General features: G+C 32.3%; 1 protein-coding gene, 1 non-coding gene and 1 pseudogene across 2 annotated transcripts; 2 read left to right on the plus strand and 1 right to left on the minus strand.

Moving 5' to 3' along the window:
• Nucleotides 1-2,314: 2,314 nt before the first annotated feature.
• Nucleotides 2,315-2,387, plus strand: TRNAR-UCU (transfer RNA arginine (anticodon UCU)). Its single transcript has one exon. It is a non-coding gene; the product is annotated as a tRNA-Arg (tRNA).
• Nucleotides 2,388-11,788: 9,401 nt separating this feature from the next.
• On the plus strand, nucleotides 11,789-12,235 carry LOC108345461 (uncharacterized). Its single transcript, XM_017584053.2, has one exon. It carries the CDS (start codon nucleotides 11,858-11,860, stop codon nucleotides 12,116-12,118), a length of 261 nt encoding a protein of 86 aa, XP_017439542.1. The 5' UTR covers nucleotides 11,789-11,857; the 3' UTR covers nucleotides 12,119-12,235.
• A 4,019-nt stretch (nucleotides 12,236-16,254) lies between these two features.
• LOC108344282 (L-ascorbate peroxidase 5, peroxisomal-like) lies at nucleotides 16,255-16,776 on the minus strand (annotated as a pseudogene).
• Nucleotides 16,777-24,252: the final 7,476 nt, after the last annotated feature.

Here is a 24,252-nt window from a genome sequence, read left to right on the forward strand (position 1 = left end):
CTTTGTTGAAATGTGTATCTAAGGAGGAGGCGGAATATGTCATGAAGGAGCTCCATGAAGGAATCTGTGGGATGCATACCGGGCAGCGAGCATTGCGAGGAAAGGTGGTGAGAGCAGGATATTTTTGGCCGACGGTGGAAAAAGATTGCAGGGAATTCGTGCAAAAATGTTTAAAATGTCAAGAGCACAGTAATAATCTTAATCTACCGACAGTGGAGCTGCATAGTCTAGTGTCCCCATGGCCGTTCGCGCAATGGGGAATAGATATTGTAGGTCCTTTTCCAGTAGGTTGGGCTCAGAAGAAGTTCTTGCTAGTAGCAATTGATTATTTTACAAAGTGGGTAGAAGCATAACCGCTCACTACAATAATTGCTACAAGGGTTCAAAAATTTGTGTGGACACTCATTTGCAGATTTGGAATCCCCCGAACGGTAGTCACCGACAATGGGCGGCAGTTCATCGATAAACGGTTGGGAGACTTCTATAAGAAGTTAGGAATCAAACACGCAACTAGCTCGGTAGAACATCCACAGAAGAACGAACAGGTTGAGGCGGCCAATAAAGTCATCGTGGCCGAATTAAAGAAAAGGCTAGGAAGTGCTAAGGGGCCTGGGTAAACGAGTTACAAGAGGTTCTATGGGGATACCGTTGCACACCGCACGGTACAATTGGAGAAACCTCGTTCAGCCTTACATACGGAATGGATGCTATGCTACCAGTAGAGGTAGGTGAACCTACCATCAGAAGGGAAATCCAAGGATTGCAGGACAACAATAACGAGCTCCCAGTCGAGTTGGACACCTTAGATGAAAGGAGAGAGGTGACAATGATCCGAGCAGAAGCACAGAAAAGACTTCTTGCGAGACGATATAATACTAAGGTAAAACCCCGACAATTTGTCGAAGGAGACCTCGTGTGGCGAAAGACAGCAGAAGCCCGACGAAGTAAGGGAGGCAAGGAGCAAGGGTGAAAATTTAGGGCAAATGGAAGCCTATTTATAGGGGGTAAGAAACGATTCGTTAAATGGATCTAGAGCGTCCAATGAAAAGAGATCTGACGGTCTAGACAACGTGAGGGTCATTTTTACCTTTCCCGCCCAAATTTTGACAGTCGTGACTCTACGACTTCACCTCTTCACAACCAGCTGAGAGTTGAGAACACGGATGAAAGTTGCCAAAAAGCCAATCCCAAACCGATCGAAAGACATTTCAAAACCCTACGCAAAAATGTTTTGCTATGGCTTGCGGGACTTGTGTTACTATCGAGTAGGACCGACCGATCGATCGGTCGGGCTAGAGCAGTAAGAGTCAATAGTATCCGATCGGTGTGTGTCGTGTTATCCACGTGAAGTCTCGAGCCGTTTTGCCAGATACAACCTTTGAATGCCATTAAATATGCAATTAAGTAGGTAATGGTTATCATATAGTGGTTAAGGCGTGCATTGATTGTCATTAAAAGGTAAATTAATGGGTTATATTCCTTGAGACCCTATAAATAATCAAGGATCAAGAAGGTAAAAGCTGATTTCTAATTTTGACACTAGACTTCCAGAGATAAATCCTGACTTGAGCGTTAGAGTGTTTTCTGCAGGTCCCCCACTTGACACTGATAAAGGAGAATACAGAACGCGGACGCGAAGGACCGATCGGTTAGTCAGAGCATTCATCAACGGAGTCATCAAGAGTTTTCCTCGACACCATTTCCAGTATAAACACTTTCTTTTTCGGTTTTCTCTATTTCTTTTCTTTTCTGTGTTTAACCTAATATTTCTCCCCCAACATATATGCCCCATAAATCCTCTATTTTTCTTAACTATCTCACCCGTATTCCTTTCTCTTATAATCTTTTCTCCTAAAACTAACTTCCCTCTTTACTATTTTATTTTAATTATTTTATTTTTATATCTCACTTAACCCAAACTCCCCGATTTAGTCACTGAACATTATTTTCGTTAACTCTCAAACTATCATCTTGGATCACTCCCTCCTGTTATTAAAACACCCGCTTATCTAAAATTTAACTAGGAGATATGAAATCAAATTCTAACTTTATAACATAATCTATTAAAAATCTTGATACACTATAATAAGCTCTTATTATTTTAATTAAATTATTTTATGTTTTCTGGTACAAATGTATAATATACCACATATTATTATTGGATGAAAAAAAAATCGTAATTAAAAACTATTGAAACTGAAGATAACAAATTATAAAACAACATAAAACTGAAATAAAAATGTTCAAAGGAACTAAAATATATCTAAAGAATAAATCATAATAATTCCAAATGTCACCGCACAGCACCAAATCAGCGCCTATGGCCTAATGGATAAGGCGCCTGACTTCTAATCAGGCGATTGTGGGTTCGAGTCCCACTGGGCGTGTAGCCTGAAGCTTTTTCTTTCTTTTCTGATTTTCTTTTGTATTTTTTCAATTATAATCACATCTTTTCTTTATTTTCATTTTCATTTATAATCTTATTATTTTTCTTTATGTATTGCTCCTTAAAAACAATGCATTAGCATGCAGGGAGTTTAACACTAAACATTACACTAGATTGATATGCAAACCCAAAAAATAACATCAATATTTTCTTCATTGCTTTTTGTTTTCATTCTGTATCTTAAGTTATTGGTCAATCCCTATATTGTGTTTCTATGACGTGGTAAAGGGGAGGAAAAACATGAAGCAAGTCAGTTTTGGGAGAATTTTACGTGATTCAAGTTTTGAATATGTAAAGTCGATTATAAGAAAAGTGATTAGGAAAGTAAGTTTGAAAAAGAGGTTGTTAAAATGCTATAGATTAAATTACTTACCTCAAATGATATTCAAAATTAGTTAAATAAATTAAAAAAAGAACTTCAAAACCTTATCTAGCACACTCAACAATGTTAAGTATTTACTATACTTAAAGTAAAAATCTAAAAACTGTTTTGTGATTTCATGAGTTTTATAAATTCATCATGCTTAATAACCTAAATAAATTTAAGTATTGTGTAAATTCATTAAATAAATTTTTAAAATATATATTTAAATAATTAGGTTCAAATCTTTATTGTTGTAAAAACATTGTTTATCAACATTCACTAGTACAAAAACAGCGTATAACGTCATGCATTCAATGTCCAACCACTAAATAGCCAATGTTAAAAATGAGCGGTGACATTTTTGTAAATAAATGCAATTATTAAATGTCGTTTATAAAACGTCAAAAGACTTTTAAATTCGACGTCAAAAGGTTAGTGAATTCAATAAAAATTTGAGCGAAAGATTAAAAATTCATTCACTTTATCTTAGCGCGCGAAACCCTCTTCTCTTCTCAAATGTAATCTTTCTTTCATTTGATACAAATGCATGTTAATTAATTACTTTATGTATGATTTTTGTTTGTTTTAACCGATTATTTTCGTGCTCTTGTCCTTCATAGGCGCATTCTGCTTTCTCTCTCACGGGTGACGAAACTTTATTCCGACGAACCCATATTTTAAAGGTTAATTTTCGTTTTAATTTTGAAGAACTTATTTGTTGAACTTCTTTGTTGTTTTTTTTTTGTTGAACTTGTTTATTGTTGTTGTTTAGTTGAACTTGTTTGTTGTTGTTGTTTGGTTGAACTTGTTTGTTGTTGTTGTTTGGTTGAACTTCTTTGTTGTTGTTTGGTTGAACTTGTTTGTTGTTGTTTGGTTGAACTTGTTTTTTATTGTTGTTTGATTGAACTTGTTTGTTGTTGGTTACTATTGTTTGCTGTTGATACTACACTACACGTTCATTCTTCATGCTTTATAAAATACTAAAAACTGAAATTTGTTGTTTTTATGTTTTTCAGGTCCCGTAGAGTTGTAAAAAAGGATCACAATTAATTAAAAAAACAAAAAAAATTGATTAACGTCGAATATTGACAAAAATCGACGTTAAGTTAACGTCGTATATTGATAAAATTCGATGTTAATTTAACGTTGAATTTTTTAAATTTGACGTAAATTTAATGTGTCCTGATATGACGTCGTTCGCAGATTCGCTGTTAAAAGCCAAAATATTCGACGTTGTACGTGATTTTTGTACTAGTGATTACATCAATGAACATATTATAATTAATTTTAAAGCTACTCATATTTAATTTAAAAATCATAAAAGATAGTGTTTTTGTCGTTGAGAAGATTTTTGTAAAATCAGATTTATTGTGTGGTACTTTGAAGCATTATAGTTAAAATCGAAATATAACTCATTAAATGGTAAGATTTTATAACTTTAAATTTTGGTTTAATCATTTCGGAGGTTCCTGTTTTTTACAGAATTGTCTCAAATAGGTCCTCACTTTTTTTTTATCTCAATTAGGTCTATGTTCATGTAAAATTGAGTCAATTGGAAATTTGTCATTAATTGGACTAGACGACGTTAAATTTGATGTGTCGTGGCATGGTGACTGCACAATTGTTAAGCACGTGACACAAAAAGCTCGTATTACGTGTAATTTACAAATGAAAAAGCAAAATATTAAACCTGAATAAAATAAATAAATAAAACTAAAGAAAATAGAAACAAAACAAGCAAAAAGATCCAAGCCCAAATCTTTTAGGGTTCCTGTTACTCAATCAAAAGAGGAAGGCAACTTCTCATCCCCTTCCTTGGTAGATCCTCTATGGCCACTGCTAAGGCCAACAAGTTTTCGGCCAATCGCCACCCTTGCCACTGATCAAAGCCATGAATAATGTCGACAAACTGACCCACGTTGGAAGCGCAGCCATTCTTCGTGGTAACTTAATTTCTCCATCATCCGCTACACACACGGAGAGCCACCGTGACACCATGGATCTCACGCCTGCGTCGTTAATGCCACCTTCACGTGCTCTTGATTCTTCTTCAACTTCTTCTTTGCATACCTGATTGCCTGTTATAAAATGAAGTATGAGATTTCTTTAAATCCCTAATTTAACCTAATTAGAGAGAATCCCTAATTAAAAGGGTGCCTGAATGTTGATGAAGGTGGTAATAGTGGTAATGGTGATGGAGGTGTTGCTCATGGGGGCTGCCATTGACACCCTCAATGTGTGCAGTGTTCCGTCGACGAATCTGTTGAAGTGCTTGCCGGCGGTGACGCCTCCGTTGCCATCGGAACCTTCGAAAAAGTGTTGCTCGGCGGTGAGCCTAGTAGACCTAAAGTGCCTCTACGCTTTCAAGAGTTCCCCTCTGTTGCCTGCATTGCAAATCAATCCCGATCACACCCTTTAGCTTTTTGCCAAGTGCAAACTTGGCAAAATTGTCCCCTTTTAGCTTCATCTCTCAAGGTTCTCATTACCTCTCTTTAATTATTAAATCATAAATAAAATACTTATTTATATCTTTCATCTTCGATCTTGTTGGAAACATTGAACTTCTTTGTTTTATATTTCTTTTTCATCAAACTAAAATATTCTTATGAGACGCATTCATGTTCTTGTGATGGATGTTATACAATCTGAGTCACATTTAACCATAAGTGTAAGAAAGGTCGCAAGTTTAATTGCTAACTAGATAATGGAAGATTATTGCATTATTATACAAAAATAGGGACCTCTAAAATTATTATATAAACCTTAAATTTTTTATTCAAATCTTATGTATAATTATGATATAGTAAATGTTAAATTGAAAGACAATATATGTCAACCACCCAAGAGGGGTAAATTTGCTTGAAAACACTTGTTAAAGTTTTTAAAAATTTACAGGTTGTTTTGAAAAGATCTTTACACTTCAAAGATTTAGCAATATAATAGGTAAGAATAAAAAAAGAACACAACACAAGGTTTATACTGGTTTGACTCTTCAAGAGTCTATTTCCAGTCTTCTTCCAACAACCTTAATTGAAAAGAAATTCACTAACACTAAGTAAGATTATAGAATACAAGATCCACTCAATGTAGTCTCACTCTCTCAAACACAGCAAAATACAAACCTAAAGAAGAGGCTACACACACTCTTTAGGAGTCTTGCCTACAACTAAGGTTAAACCAATACACAAAGAATACACAAAAGACAAAATTTGATGCACCACAAGTGCATGTATTACAAAAAAGACAAATGCACATCCTTCACTCTTGGAACCTTCTAACCCTTGAATTTTCTCAACCAATTGTTGGTGCCTCCAATAATGCTTCAATACCACTCAAGACAATGTTCTTGCTTCATAGTTTGATAGCTCTTAGAACGTTTTCGTGCTTGTAGAAGAATTGAAATACATATATATAGCAAAGACACAAAACTGAAAATTTTAATTGATTATATATGTTATTTACTTAATCGATTAAAATTTATACACTATTTTAATCAATTAGGTGTTGTTTCAGTATGTAGCACCGAGAAACACACTTCTACAATTTCACCTAATCTCCTCCTTTTCTTCAAGTCAATCTTCTTCGTCCTTGCACAATCCAAATCCGAGCGGTGGGTACCTGCTAAAGGCACTCTGACGCTCAAGTCAGATTTAGATTAACGAATGGTAGTCACAATTAAGTATCCAAATCCAATCAATCTAACCCTTTCCTCTTTAACTTACCTTAGTATGTATAGGTTTTGTAATGAGCCTTTATTTAAGATTGGCCCAACTACGATCCAATGATAGCCTAATATCATCTAGACCCGCTTTTATATGCTTAATCCACAAATTAGAGAAAAGCATCGAACAATCTCAAAATAAAATATCTCGACTGTTCGGTTAAGACGATGTACTCTTCCATAGAGTTGCTTTATTAGATGAAATCACTAGTAAAAAAAGCGTATTTCAACTCGCACATGACGCTTCGATTTCAAAAAAATCAAAGCGTATCAAAATGCGGTGGCAATACTCAAATTTTAACCATCTTATATGCCTCGGTTATTAATGAACCGATGCCTAAAGACAATACTACCTCGATTGTTTGAGTGACCGAGGCATATAACCCTTCTGATAGTAAGACGTTGAGTCTAAGACCTTTTTGGGTGGACCGAACGACCTTGCTTGTTTACAAAATCGAGGATATAAGTGACTGAACGACCTCGGTTGAGCGCCTAATTGAGGCATTTAGTCTTGTCATCCCTACAAACCCCTATGTTGCTACTGTAATGTACAGACTGAAGAGGCAGTATATCCTGCCTCGGTTGACCGAACGACTTCACTTGTTTGAAAATCGAGGCAATAGTTGACCGAACGGTCTCGGTTGAGCGCCTAACCGAGGCATTTAGTCATGTCATTCCTACAAATCCCTCTATTGCCACTGTAATGTACAAACTAAAGAGACCGAACGACCTCGCTGCCACTGTAATGTACAGACTGAACAGACCGAATGACTTTGCTTGTTTGCAGAACCAAGGCAATAGTTGACTGAACAACCTCGGTTGAGCACCTAACCGAGACATTTAGTCCTGTCATCCCTCCAAACTCCCCTGTTGCCACTGTAATATACAAACTGAAGAGACCAAACGACCTCACTTTTTTGTAGAACCGAGGCAGTAGTTGACCGAACGACTTCGATTGAGCGCCTAACCAAGGCGTATAGGTTTAAATTATTTTCAAAAATGTCATTCAATGAAACTATTACTGATAAAAATTGAATTTACCGTTATTTACGATTCAATTTTGATATTAAATTAACCTTTTTTGACTTAAAAACTTGCTTGATTCCTTGTTTTGTGTTTATTTTGTGATTAAAGAGAGCTGAGGTTAGACTTGATGATTTTATTACTAAATTCCTTTGATTTTGTTGGATATTGGAATGATTTGGAAGAGGAGTTAAAGTAGTAAGGAGTTGGAACTCAGAAGGAAATAAAAACCACCAGAAGAGAAGGCTATAAAAGGTCGCAGGACGCTTGGGCGCCCTTTTCTGGGGCCCTCAGCGCCAAAAGCTCGTATGGACGTCTGACTGCCCTTTTCTAAGGCCCTCAGCGTTGGATGTCGTACAACCATGCCTGGGCACCCTTCCAGGTGCGGTGAGCGCTAGACTTCATGCACCGTTCCATGATTGGGCGCCCTTCCAAGGGGGCTGAGCGTCACTTCTCTCGCAAGCTCGCCTAGGCGCCGGGCGCTGAGCGCCAGCAATGTTATCCCATGATCCAATTTTGATCTATTTAAGGACTTGCACGACCTAGGGTTGGTAACTTTTCACGACAGAGACACAAATTTACACTTTTTCGAGTCTCTAGAGGATTAATTGGATGCAGGAGCTCTCCTCTTCAGTTTCTAGGGTTTTTCTATCACCTTCATTCCATTGTACACCTAGTTTCTCCATGACAATAGAGAACTAAACTTTATTTGTTGTTGGGAAAGATGTAACCTCTAAACTCTCATGTATTTGAATATGTTTTGAATTGCTATATGTTTCTTTCATTAATTGTTAGAGATTTTCTCCTTTGCTCTATGCTTGTTATGTTTTAATTATTCATGGCATGATTTTATCGTCTTCTTTGTTATTGGGAAATACCTAGAAACCACGATCTGAAGAATTTCTTTCAAAAGCAATATTACTCAAGGATAGAGATAGGAGGTTTGATTGTCTTAAGCTTCTAATCATAATGTAAAGAGTTTCAGGGGGAAAATTGTAGAGCAGTACACCTCGGTTGGTCATTTAACTGAGATAATTGACAATTTATACTTCTGTTCCCAAAAAACCGAGGCATATAAGTTAGTTCAAATTACAAAAATGCCACCACTTTTGTATACGCTTCGGTTTTTGGAGAATCGAGACGTATGACCTGCGTTCTTATCCTCATTTTGCACTAGTGTTTATTGACTTCGTCTGATATACTTGGACTTTATGAAGTATAGTTTTGGTTATTACCTACATTCTCGATTACATGAATCCATATATCACTTATTTTGACCATCTCGATATATAAAACTGTGTTGATCTAAATTATTTCGGTTCCATTCATTTATTTTTTATTGAAGATTCAATGAACAAAGAGAGGTCAAATTCTTTTGTGTGTGTCATATCTAGCATTATGATGTCTGGCTTTGGTGTGATAAAACAATTTCAACTCCTTTCTCGAGCACCGACCAGCTTTTATGAAAGGCAAAACCAGGTTATTATATAGTTGCATGCTCTTACTTTCTGCATCAAAAATAAAAATAAAAATCCACACTTTAGGACAAGTCTTTTCATAGGTCTCACACTTAATTAAATGTTATTTTTCTGATTTCAAATTCATCATTGTTATGCTTAATTACCATCCTTTTAATGTATTTTTCGCTTTGAAATTTTATTCATTATGATTTTTTCTTTAAAAAAACATTTTGAAAAATAGAAAGGAAAATTAATAAATTCATTTTCTAAGTAATGTGAAATTAATGGTTGCTTTACCATTAATTCCCCCATCTTTAATTGAATACATCTTTTACTAATTAATTGTGATTTACACATTCACCATGATCTTCCTTCTTTCAATTTTTTAGAAAGATATGATATATCTTTTGAAATCAATTGTTGTAATAAATTTTGGTAATTAGTTATCAAATTAGTGAATTTTTTTATTAAAGTAGAGAGAGAGATGAAAAGTATTTTATTTTATTTCAGAGAAATCATTCTTTTCCCTTTTCGAAGTAAATGTTTTTTTCTCCTACCTCATGCATTATTGAAATGGATAATTTTTTATATTACGATTTAAAAAAAATTACTTTAAACTAATCACGTATTTAATTTTTTAATTTAGTTTCTAATTTAGTTATTAGATCTAATTTATTTCCTGATTTTAGATGGTAGCTATAAAAACTAAATGGTTTCGAAAATGGCATTTACATAAACTAAAAGATGTAAAGAATAAAAAATATTTTTAAATATATATAAACTAAGGAAGATGTATCTACACTTATAAAAGTAAAATGACTATTTAAAACTTGAAATTAAAATATTTTAGTTTCTAAAACTGAAAGAAAGGATCATAATTCACATCTATTGATCATTTTATTTACTATTAACAACAATTAGTCATTTGATCTAACTTTTAATTAGTCCCAAACTTTATCATGCATCAATTACTTCATGTGTTCAGGACAAATCAAATTGTCATCAACTGAATTAATCATGATTGGGAAAATTAGAGATTACATTGTTCAATTATGTTAAAGACTAAATTTGTTAATAATACCGAGTTTAATGAATTAAGTAATTGGAAAAATATCTGAGACTAACATTATAATATTGTAAAATAAATTGACTAAGTATTAAAAATGTATTAAAAAAAATTAAATTTAACTCAATCTCACAAAATTAGTAAAAATAAATTTTAAATCTAATTTAATTTCACAAAATAACTTGAAAAAATTTGCACCATTTATATATAACTAATTTTATTTTTAATCAATATGAAATTTTTAACAAATGTTTCATGTGTGTTAATGATTTCTTCATAGTTTAAGAATATGTAGAAAATGAGGTTAAAAATCAACATTTAATTTTTATACAATTAATTAGGATTACAACGGAATCAATTATATCTCTATTTTTCTTTATCTCATTTTTCATTATTCAATCTAAATATATACAACACAAGTGTGAAAAACTGAAAGTGTTAGCTTTTGAGAAAAGAAAAAGAAAAAGTTTGCAAAGTTAATAGAATGGAGTCCTTGGGAATAGCAATAAGAACTCGAAAACTTTAGTGACTATTGACTAACACGCGCACAGGAATAAGTAAAAGCAAAGTGTGATGATCCTTAGGTTGTTCAACTCATCCATCAAGGTTATCAAGAATCACATCATTGTCCCTTAGTTTCAGAATCTTTTCTACCATAAATTCTTTTCAATTTTAGATTTTACTCTCAAAATTTTTAACAAACAAAATCAATAATCACATTAATGTTAATGTTCAACATCTCATATTCATTTCACTGTATAAATAAATACACTCCTCACTTTATATACTCATATTATTAAGTTTAAAATTTAATTACATAAAATTATTTTAAAAAATTATCTTAAAAGAATTTATTGTTTATTAAATCCATATATTATTTATAAGATGCATTGAAGATCTCACTCGATTAACTTACATTACATTTACAATTTACTTCTTAAAAATTAAGTTTGGTTGTGTGCATGAAAATAGAAGGCCCACGTAGCACTGAGCCACTAAGTCTGACATAAAGTGGAAAACGACTATGTTTTCCTTTTCATATTGAAAAGTGAAAACTATAGTCTAATTTTGCATCTAATAAAACATGCAAGTGGCAAACAACAACCAGATTATGTAAGATACTTTTTTTTATTTTAAATAATGGAATAGGGTGACACATTTACATTTGATACACTTTTTTTAGTAAAATATATAATAAAAGAAGTAAATTTTTGTATTTTTAGAAGAAAAAGAATTAAAAAATGGAAAAGGGTAAAATTTTATATAATATAAAAAATAATTTTTTGTATTTTTTTCTTAAAAATAACATCAAACAAATGTAAACAATTTATATCTGTCAAAATATTATTACTTTTCATTTCTAAAATTACAGAAATGATATTTTGACGTACAATTTTTTATATTTATTTAATATATATATATATATATATATATATATATATATATATATATATATATATATATATATATATATATCTTTTTTTACATTTTATGTTTTTTTTAAAGGTATAAAAGTTTAGGTTTTTATGACTGTTTCATTGTAATAATTTGGGTAAAATTAATGTAAGTGTATATTTGTTAAAACTATAATGAGAAAACATGCAGGGTCCCACAAGACTAGCATGACCACCATGGACCCTGATGCTCCCCACAAGGCTGAATAGGAGCTGTTGAACATATCACACATTGCTGCCACTACAGTGCATGATCATGATGCAGTTCTTCCTCTAAAAGCCTTCCTGTTTCATGCATTCTTTCAAACACCATAGCCACCAAGATGATGGAGAAAAAGTCAGTCCCTAAATACTCATGCTCCTACTCTGAATTTGGCTTCGGAGAAGGATCAAACTCCTACAACTTCAACGGGCCACACCAGAAGGGAACTGGATTCTGTGCAGCAAATGATCCAGAGCTCAAGAGGAAGAAGAGAATCAAGTCCTATAACGTTTTCACTGTCGAGGGAAAGCTTAAAGCAACTGTCAGAAACGGCTTCAAGTGGATCAAGAACAAGCTTGGAGATATTCGGACTGGTGTCTGAACTCTTTTATATTTATATCATTAATCATTAATTACAATTAATGTCTTCTTCTTCTTCTTCTCAATTGTATAACTTCTTTTCTTTCTCATTTATGTTCTTCGTTTTCTAGCTATTATCTAAAAGCAAAAAAGATTCCTATAAGATTTTTTCTACTAATTAATATTAACTCGAATGTTAACAATAAGTGACTAATTTCCTTATTTCATGTGGATAGTTGAGACTTCTTTATAACTCTAATTCAGATTAGCTTAAGACAGTAATTAAGTTCGGCATTAATAAATTAAATCCATTTTTCTTAACACACTAGTAGAAAAAGCGGTTAGTGAAGCGCCATATAGGCTTTGGTTAAGAAAAAACCGAGCATAAAGACGTATATACCTCGGTTTAGAGAAACCCGAAGTGGAAGGAGCATATTCCATTGGTTAGCTGTAGAACCAATGCCTATACATCTGTATGGCATCCTGCAAATCAGACTTTTGGCTGACAACTTTTTAGAAAAAGTCCTATTGCATCGGTTGGTAGCAGTCCCGATGCTTATAGGCCTGCCACAACCTACAACGCCACTGCAAACCACTCAGGACTGTGCTATTGCGTCGGGTAGTTGGTGGAACCGAAGCATATGTTTGGAGTTAAGGCATCGGTTAGTTGAATAACCAAAGCATATCCTCACTCACAATTTTTCCTCACGCGTATCCACTTAACCTACTGTGCATCTTCTTTCTTCCGCTTCCATTGTGCATTTCCTCCCTCTATTGCATTTTCTCTCTGGCCATCACCACCTTTTGAACCTCCATTTTCTTCCTCGGCTGAACCTCTGTTTTCCTCCTTCCTCGCGGCCTCTCTTCTTCATCTTGTACACCTGAAGTTTCTCCGTTTTTCCTACATTGTGCATCCATTTGTTGCGAGAATTGGTTCACCGTCGTTCTCTCACTCTGCCGTCGTCGCACCAATTGTCGTCATTGCCCGGCTGCCACCATCGTCGTTGGTGCTGCACGGTATGTTGTTCAAACCCTCTTTATCTTGTTGGTATATTGGTTGAGACTGATATATTGGTTGAGACTTGGTGCAATAAGAAAAATATGCTCTTTGCGTTTTGCTTCCTGATTGTAAATTATTGAATGAATAGTGGAAGATTGGTTAGGTGTTCAGAAAAACTGAGTCATAAATAAATTAGGAAACTAATGTATGTTTGGCACTAATTTTATTAATAATGTTCAATGCTGCTACTGAAATTTGCAGCTAATTAGTGTAGATCAAGTGGAAAGAACATTGATCAAAATGCAGAGAAAATTATAAACCGACACAACTGTTAAAGTCTGCAATACGAATAAATGATGTAGTTTTATTCTTTTATGTTATGCTACATTTACTAACTACAACAAGTTTACAAACACTTCTTGAAACATTTCTTGTAGGTTAATTTATCAATTCATAACTTATAAATTATAAGTTTATAGGCTAATAGTTAATTTATTAGCTAAATACCCGTGACATTATTTACCAACCAATTTTGTTAAATACATCTTGTAAGCTAGTCAAATAAGTTACTGCTAACTTATTGATTTTATTATAAATATATTCTAACTATTTTTGTCGTTGTAATTTTCTTGATTTATATACAAAATGGATTTTCTAAATTATTTTTAATTTATTGAGGATGGTGTTTGCATTTTGAATTAAATTAGAGATACTTTTAGAATAATACATTACACTTACTAGAATTTGTAGTTAAACAAACTTACATGACTAAACAAAAGAGTTAAGTGAATTATTTTCTTATACTATTTTAGTTTAGTGGAAGTACTATTTTGTGAAGTGTTAAAGTGTGTAACTGTTAACTATTAAATGTTTTATTTTACGTACGTTGTTATAATAATTTCATATCTCTAACCATGGATTAATATAGCACTAATTAATAAATTATTTATAGTAAACTCTTTAAATTCTTAAAAATAAAAATTGTTGATGTTATTAATTTATCATAGCACTTAGCTTGTTAATGGATTAAAACAAAATTCTGTAGTTTGGATTGTATATGATATACATATTTTAATATTTTGATTGTTTTATGTTTCCAACTTCCAAAAGTACAATTCAAAATTTTTCTCAATAAATTTCGAAAGTTGGAAAAATGAGACAACCAATTTCATAATTATTAAACAAATAAATCTAATTGATTAAAATCATATAAAATATTATAAATCAAATAATAATAATAATAAAATAAATAATAATATTACTAAAATAAATAATAGTAAAAAAGTTATACATAATAACAACAATAAACAATAATATAAATAATAGTAATCTTCTATTTTTATCAATTAAAACATTTTTTTAATCTATTAAATCTATCAAAATTTACTCTTTAAATTTCATAAACCTTCATCTCAAATCGTCTTCATTTTTCATTATCTTTTCCTTAATCTACCTTCCAATCCAACCATAGGCTAAGAGTTATGCTTAGCTAGGTGAGGAAGACTAAGTGTGGCATGGTCAAAAGAAGATATTGATGTTTTGGAACTCTTATATGAGTGGTTGTAAGAGTTTATATATCTTGAAATTTTTGTCGTGTTTATGATATGAAAATGATAGTTATCATCAATAATAATAAGTTCTTATAACTATCGATGTATTATTCTCACTTGTTGTTTGCTTCAATATATTGTTTGCTTGAATATATTGCATGTTGTATATGTAATTATTTGTTTGCTTGAATATATATTGTTGTTGACAATAGCCTTAGTTTCCCGTTTGAGATTCAATACAAAAATTATTTACTATCTCCAAATTTTTTGAACAAACATACTTTTTACAAAAGAATAGAGGAGATGGTATAATAATTTACAAGTATTGAATCTTGAATTGTCCGGTTGGACAGTTTAAGAAGAGTAATAACTTTTTTCATAGTTTATTATATACATATCAGTTTTAATATACATGTCTTAAATTTCATGAAATTTTGCAATTGTGTTTTGTATTGATCTTCGGGTGCATATTTGATTGTGATTTATAATCACTTTCATTTCGTGTAACCTGAAGACCAATGCGAAATGCTGGCAAAATTTCGTGAAATTTAAAATATGTTGTTTCAAATTGATATGTTTAATAAACTAAAAAAAGTGAATCTTCTTGAATGGGATAGGGTCACACCTTGAATACAAATACGAACAAAGTGATCATTCAAAATTATTGAAATTGTGTAAATAATTTCAGTAAACATGCGTACGGATCGAGGGCCCATGAATTTACCACACATCTACACTGAGTACAAGAGACGGGTAGAAAAATTTAACTTGAAAGTTGTTTTCAGTTCCATGACAAGTCAAGTCAAAGGAGAATAAATTTTGAGCTTAATTTTCATATTAATCTAGATTGTTTTACACTATTGATTAGTTCAAATGATCTTAGACTTGTTTTTTTTTAATTAATTTTTGGAAATTTCCTAATAATATTATACATAGCTAAATAACAATAAATAAATATAAGTCTAGTATATTAAAAATATATATAACGTGATTCTCCCTCCTGCTTTCTTTACCCTTTTATGCGTGGGTATCATAGGTATTTTAATCACTAAGGATACCAATCGATTGCAAGTCGAAATATCATAAAAGTAAAATTCTTAACAGAATTATTATCCTACATATATACGTAGCAAAAATTAGCTCTATTTTTTTTAATAATAATATTTAACAACCCACATACTCTTCAAGTCTTGGAAAAAGATATGAAAATTTAGCTTATTCTAAAAAATAGATAAATATGAATTTTCAAAACCAACTCAGAACATCTTTAATAAAATATTTTATTTTGGGATTTAACAACTTTTTAATTCATGCAATTCAACCATAATACAAAATTTTATTTAAATTTTCTTAGTATAAGAGCAAATTTAAATAAAATTTTGGTTTAGGTTTTATCCTAAAAAATCGCATCGAAGGCAATCACAACCACCATCAAGCAATAATTTGATGAGCTATGGCTAACATGGGGACAAATCCCTAAGTCAGTCAGAGATGTCTTCTTCAACCGTTTTAAGGTACACACTTTTCAAGACATGCAAGTTAATCAATTTGTTACATGTGAGAACTTACAAAATTCTTATGATTGTTGACTTAACTGATATTAATGTGTTACAAATTTGCTAAAAATATGTGTTTTTTATGAGTGAAACTACATGCCAAAACTAAAATTGTAACTTGGTCAAGGTCAGCATATGAAACTTTTGGATGTTTGGCCTTCACATCCTCTGTTGTAAACCAAAAGCAGTGAGAATTATAAAGTGATAGAAAAAGAAAAAAACTAATTTTAGATGACTCACCACAGAACACAACTTCTGTTTCCAACCCCTTGTTTGCTGCGTGCTTCAACTCTCGTGCATTCCTGATACAACCATTGGGGCCTCATGTTCTTGTCTTAACATCATAGGTACCAGCATCATGCCACCTACAAATAAGATATAAAAGTTAGCGAAAAGTTTTTGTATGAAATATACAATGGAGATAAAGAAATGAAAGTAGCTACAAATTATAAGTAACATATGCTAATTGAAGCATGAGAGGGGCACCATTTCTGCTGGAGATAAGAGTGTGAAGGTCATGGTGAGCCTTCTCAATTTCCTTCACATAATCAGCATCAACTATAGCCTTTGCCATTACATCGTCGAGATAAATTTCAGAGAGAGGATTATGAAATGGAAGGTGCAAAGTACAAAATGGTTTTTGCATGTGAAGGGTTTTTATATGAACCTGATGAACAAGAAGTTGATGCTGCCATTCCAAGGAAGGGATTACTTTGTTGTAGCTAGAGAAAAATAATTTGTTTTGTTTCCTTCACAACCAAAACATTCATTTCTAACAACCAATAAGATTAATTTCCTGAATTAGAAAATGTTAGTGATACACTTTTATACTTTGAACTTGTTTATTTATTGATTTTAAAATATAAAACTTTTTCAACTTTTAAGATTTCAACACTTCTACTTATTCAAACCTATTATTTCTAAAATAACAAAGAAAGGTTTCATGGAAGCCTGAAGATGAGGAAAAGGTAAAAAGAAATTTTCACACCAAGGCATCTCATAGACTCTCAGAAATGTATAAAAAAGCTAGAACTCAAGGAAAAAAACCTGATTGGCTGGGGGACGATACTTGGAATGGTCTTCTGGAAAAGTGGAACATGCCACTTTATAGACAAAAGTGTGAAACGACAAAGAAGAATCAGACATCTGAAAAGGGTGGTTGTTTGCACACTAGAGGATCTATTAGCGTGCATGAGCATGCTATTCGTTTGGTATGTAACTTGTACATTTTTTTTCTTATAATTGTAATCATAAACTTTACAAATATTTATTAACAACTCATTTTGTTTGCAGTCACAAGGCTTGGTCGGTCTGTGCATGTTGATGAAATATTTCAGCAGACACATATTTGTCAATCAACAGGGGAATTTGTGGACGAAAGGTCTAAGCGGACCCATGTAAGTTTGTACTAACTCTATCACATTATACATTTTCGGTTTTTAAAACTTATGTTTAATGATAATATTTATTCATTTAACAGGAACAATTTGTTTAAAAATTTCCTCAAATAAGATTTAAGACTACATCTGTTGGTGTCTCAATATCTACTCCTCTAGACCCTACGGAGGAGAAAAGATTGAGAAACCGATGTTCGTTAGAGGCTGTTGGTGGAAAATACAAGGGACGCGTATACAACATTGGAAATGTGAGTTCCTAAGATGACTGTGTTGATAGTTACATCCAACAGACACATCATCTTCTTTTGCTCAACAACAAAATTCAGAAGAAATTGTTAACCTTAAATCATAGTTACAACAATATGGTCAGCAACTTCAAAAGTTTGAAGGATTTATTGGTGTCCTCCTACCATTCCTTCCGCCTTCAACAACCGCAGCTGCACAAGATTTTTTAAACCTCCAAAATCCTCAAGTTCAAAATGAAGTACCCAATGATGTCCAAGCAGAACAACAACCTCCACACCAGCAACCACCACACCAACAACCTCCAGACCAGCAACCACCACACCAGCAACCACCAAATGAACAACCACAAGATGAAAATGATTATATGCATTATTAGGCATTGTTTAGAACTTATTTCCATTACTGTTGAACTTATTTAGAACCACAACCATAATCAGTTTATGAACTTACCTAATATTTATTCTTGCACTTATATTGATGTAAACAATATTTATGTATTCATGTACAACGTTTCCTTTGTGGATTAAGTGTATGTGAAAAGTTTATTGGTTTTATATGTCAATGTGCAATGTATAATGTCCAGGTCTGCTTATTTGAATTGTGAATGTTCACTATAATGTCCAGGTCTGCTTGTATGAATTATGCATGGGGAACTACTATATACAGGATATTAATTTAGCTCTTCTTAAACCATTATATACGGATATATCCGTATATAAGTTATATACGGACAAATCCGTATATAACTTATATACGAAACTTATATACGGATATATCCATATATAAATTATATACGGATATATCCATATATAAGTTTCGTATATACGTTATGTACAGATTTATCACTAGTGCAGCGAGGTAAAAAGGTGTGACACTTTAGACTGTAGTTCCAACCGAGGAAATAACCTAGGGATATGACAGCGGTTCTTGGTTGAACCGAGACCAAAACCCTGTTTTTTTTTTAATTTTCGTGTAACCTTTGGCCTCGATTTTACCACAACCGAGGTAATAACCTGGGGATATGACAACGGTTCCTGCTTGAACCGTGGCCAAAACCCCGTGTTTTTTTTAAATTTCTTGTAACCTTTGGCCTCGGTAAATTAATCCAATTTCGATCCATACATAAATATTCTACAAAATTACAATCATACAATTATACAATATATTCAACATACAATCAATTCAATCATACAATCAAATAATTAATAAACATTCAAATTATCAATTCAAACATTCAATCATACATAATTATTCATATTCAACACACAAAAAATAAAAAATTAACAAAATGAAAATTAATAAACAGGATAATATAATCATACAATCAAACAACTAATAAGCATTCAAATTATCAATTCAAACATTTAATCATACATAATTATTCATATTCAACCTACAAAAAATTAAAAATTAACAAAATGAAAATTAATCAACAGAATAATATACGAACTTGGGAGCGTGAAAAACCACACAATAATGGAGAAGATGGAACAATCCGTAGTCTAAAACGGAACAAATTTAAACGAAAAAATACAATACCTACAAAAAAATACAACAAAACGTAAGTTTGATAATCCGAATCAATAAAAAAACGTATCAAACCAACCCAAAAACTAAAAAAAAAAACGAAAAAACTCTGGCGACCAAAGCCAAATTTGATCGGATACAAATGTAGGTGATAAAAAATGAGGAAGGAAGTCCTTCTACAGTAGAAGGGAGAAATATCGCGGTGGCGTAGAAGAAGAAGAAGTTGTAGAGGGAAATCGCTAGAGAAGAAGAACTATTCGCGTTCAAGCAAGACAAAAGTTTCACTCTCTATAATATTTTTTTAACTTAATCAAATGTTACTACCTCGGTTCATTATAAAACTTGGGGAATAGAGGGGATAAGGCCTCGGTTCCCAACTTAACCGAGGCCTATTCTCCTAAAAAAAATTTAAAATTGATCTGAAATGGCAATTTTGAAATTTTTTTCAACCTTTATGCTGCGGTTCCACATAATCGAGGCCTATTCTCTTAAATATTTAAAATTTGTTTAGATCAGGAAATAGGCTACGGTTCCCCTAAGAACTGAGGCCTATTCCCTGACGGTCTGACGAATTTTGCAAGGACAATAGGCCGCGGTTCCCCTCAGAACCGAGGCCTATTCCCCTACAAATTTATTTCAGGACTGACTTGGCAGGAATATCAGAATTTTGCAGAGACAATAGATCGCGGTTCCCCTTAGAGCATGAAAATATACAAATTGATAATGAGCATGAAAATATACAAATTAATAACAAATATATAAACATTTACGAGTATGAAAAATTAAATTTCATCATAATTCTATTAAAATGTTTCCAATACTAGGAAGAAGTAAGATATGTCAAGATTTGAAATCCTTTCATGAATATAATGGTAATCATTAATATTATCGTTCAATATATCTTATTCATCTTTAATTTAATATATGTTTAGATGATGTTCTTTAATGTATACATGTTACGCTATATACAATGTATTATTACAAATCGAAATTTTAGCATACTAACCTATAACTTCTCATTGTGTGATATTTTGCAAATAACTTCGGCTTAATTATTAATTTAGTTTTCATATTTAAGTTTTTAGTTCGTTTAGTTTTTTTTCTTTACTCGATTGAGTTTTTATTTTATTTTTTTAAAAGGAATTAATGTGATTTTTGTATTAAATTGATGTTAGCATCGTTGAAAAGTATTATATGTCAATTTGTATCATCTTTTATTTTAAAAGTGTTACATGTTAAAACCAAATGAGTTCTAATCATAAGATGAAATTTAACAAATTCTAATAAAAATTAGATGATCAACTAAATGAATAGCAGTTTGACTGCCATAGTAAAAGGTTATAGAATTCTACACTATATTCAACTCGTCAATCATCCCCTTCAACATAGTGTTCATTCAGCCCTTTACAAGTGCATTGTACTCTACTTGGATAATATATAAGGTCACAACATACTGCAACCTGACCTTCCAATTGATTGAAGTTCCAAATAATGTAAAAGTATACCTATAAATAAACTTTCTAATATCAACATTACCTCTACAAATTCTTTTATAACATTTTTGCTATGTGTAATCCATTTATAAATTAGACTAGACGATATTGTTCCATTCATATTTCTCAGCACCCAATTCAAAGTCTCCCAATGAGCACATCTTGAATTTGCCACACACTAACCGTATGCACTAGATTCAGTTTGCTATAGACCATTCCATACATGATGCTCCCTACTTCATTAACATAGGGAATAACCTTCATCTTTCTCCTCCCTTCCTCATAACTATGAGCTTGGGTAATTAAGAACTTTGTGTGATGTCCTAAAATTGTTTCCATAGTGTCCTAAACCTTTCAACCACCTTCTACAAGGATTCTTGTTGAGATAGACATAATATTCCAACTGTTTGATCCATTTGTATGTCAATCCTCAACATTCACCTCGCTAGACTAATATCCTTCATTTCAAACTCTGAGCTTAATTTTCTTTGAGCTTTTTTTTTAATTCATTTTATACTTATTGACTATCTATATATACTTTTATTCTCTATTGAGGAGAGGCAATTGTTAAAATTTCTCCTCTAGAACCTTGTTTACCTTAAGAAATAATCAGATCTCTTTCACCATTTTCTCATAAGTAGACTACTATATGTGGACGATCTCCTCCAAATTTTTATGTAGAAAAATTGTATTCACATCCAACTATTCTAATACTAGACTGTATTGGTGAACAACTGATATCAAAATCCTTATATATTGCTCATCTCACTTATAATATGGGACTTCTGACTCCATACTTGAATTCCTTATAATCTTCCCCTCAAATGTGATTCTCCTCTACACATTGCAAACTCCCCTTCCATCTCAAAAGTGTTCTACCCTTAAATCTTCTACTTATATAACAGTTTTGAAAGACAAACCAATTGTTGGATTTGTAATAATAACAAGCAAGAGAACACTAAAATAATCATGATAGTATATTGAAAAGCTCAATCAAACCATGATGTCATTTGATGGAATGAGGTAGAAAATTATCCTTAATAGTGGTGTGTTTAGACTAATTGTTTGAGACAGAGATTGTGAGGAATTCAAGTGTGGATTTATGAGTTCCACATTGAATGAAGATTAGTGAGATGAACAGTATGTAAGGAGAAAGACCTATTAAAATAATTTTTTAAGATTTTTAGTAAGAAGTAGTGTTCGATCTCTTATATTTGAGGTGGCTCATGGTTCAAAACTTGTAAAATTCATAACCCCTAGGTTAGGTATTGACTATTGATGGACAAATTTATGATCACCAAAATATGATGTCACAAACTTGTTTTACAATCGGCAAGTATGACCGAATCGTTTCAAGTAATAAACTCGGTAAGACCAAGTATCGTTCTCCCAAAGGACTCACGGCCTAGTTTAGTTATGTGATTCGTTGATTAGCTAAGACTTAAGAACAAAATAATTGGATTTTACTATGCAAAAGACGAAAATAAACATGTATGCATGAGGTTGATCAATGGCAAAAGCAAAAGACAAGCACTTTCAATGAAATATATATATATATATATGAATATGTTGTTGGGGTTCAATTTCATCTTATCCACTCTCATATATTTTAGGAATTCAACATTCAAATCATCATAGTTAATGCCACTCTCTAAAGTACCTTTCAAAGAAGGCTTCTCCCTAATTACGAGTTCATACAATTCCTAGCATTCCTAATAATTAGTTCATCAAGTGTAGGAGCTTAACGACAACCAAAACTCGTCTAGTTGACTTTTTTCGTATTCTGGTTGATTGGTTGACTTTTTGGTTGACTGATTGACTTTTCTGGTTTCTGGTTGACTTTTCTGATTCCATCTCTCTCCTTCTTCACTTCTTTCACTAAATTTACCTTAAAACCTGCACAAAAACACTGAAATCAAGCATAAACCTGTCCAGCTCTCTTATTTCTGAAAATATGGATAAAAGCATGATTTCAAGCTAGTTTCTAAGTGTAAAGGTTGCTTTTTGTGTCAATTTTAAGCATGAAAATAACAGTTTTTCAATTGTTATCACAACCCCAAACTTAGAACTTTGCTTGTCCTCAAGCAAACAAGATGTAATTCAATCTTCAACCAATTCATATGATGGTTCACTCATTCAAAAATCCTCTTTTTCAAGATAAGTAACAACTTCACTCAAACTTATGACCAAGAGTTCAATCAAGATGTGCACATGCTTTAGTGTTCACAAAGTCATTTAAATTCCAACAAATGCTATTTTTCATGAATGATCAATCAATTAAGCATGGATGTTCATGTGCTTATGGAATATTTCCTCACTAGGTAAAGTGTTTCACTCAACACACAAGTGTATAAGAGGTAAAGTGTTTCACTCATTCACTCCACTATCACAATGTTACATGAATCAACTTTGCCTTTCATTTTACCACAATCAAAAACATTCACAAGCATGCATCATCACAAGGACTTTTCAATGGCTTATAATGTGGCTGGGCTAACAAGAAAATTGGTTTTTCTTGATCACAAAATCCTTGAGTTAAGAGAATCATAACAACACAATTATTCTTATTCATTCCCAACTTTCTTTTGCATTTGCATTGAGCTTTGCTTCTTTTTCTTTTCTTTTCTTTTCTTTTTTTTTCTTCTTCTTTGCATATTCTTACTTTTTAGCTCTTAGCTCAATGCTTTTCCTTTTTCATGTTTTCCCAACAACCCCAAACTTGAACATTTAACAGTACCACACAAGATCTTCTACTTAACTCAAGGTAAAGATTTTCAATCAAGGGTTTCAGTGTATGTTCAAGGCTAAGGGTTCAAAGGATAGAACACAAAGTGTTCTCTTTTAGTGGGCTAACTTTATGAATTTGGCCAATAAAAAGGGTTCCAACAAACGGCCTTGATCACATGATGCAAAACAAGCAATTGATTCAATCATAGAAAACCTGGGCAAAGTCATTCATGCTTTCAAAGTAATAGCATTCAATCATACCAAAAACTCTGGAGCTCGAAACCTCACATATAAGCTCATTCACATTTGACATACACATCCTGCTTAATTTCACAATCACAATCATGATATCCTGCATTTGTTCACAAAGCTTGTGAATCACCTGTATAAGCATTTTATGTGCACATCTATCTCAACATCAATCAATCACTAATCATCATCAAGCATTACTTATCACACAATCACAGTTAATAGCAAACCATCATAACAAACCATGTTTCCAATAGAGTACATCAAACCCTAATCTAAAACAAAAAATAAATAAGTTTAGAAAACTTAAACCAACAAAAGCATAAGCATATGATAACATTCATCTGTAAATGCTATCTCAGCTCCTTATCAATCTGAGTTGTCCTCTGTATCTTCCTCTTCTTGGATCTT

Source organism: Vigna angularis, chromosome 8 (assembly GCF_016808095.1).
Source record: "Vigna angularis cultivar LongXiaoDou No.4 chromosome 8, ASM1680809v1, whole genome shotgun sequence".
Taxonomy (NCBI): Eukaryota; Viridiplantae; Streptophyta; class Magnoliopsida; order Fabales; family Fabaceae; genus Vigna; species Vigna angularis.

Excerpts from the sequence above, each read along its gene's own strand:
- LOC108345461 (XM_017584053.2), top strand. The coding sequence starts at position 11,858 with ATGATGGAGAAAAAGTCAGTCCCTAAATACTCATGCTCCTACTCTGAA.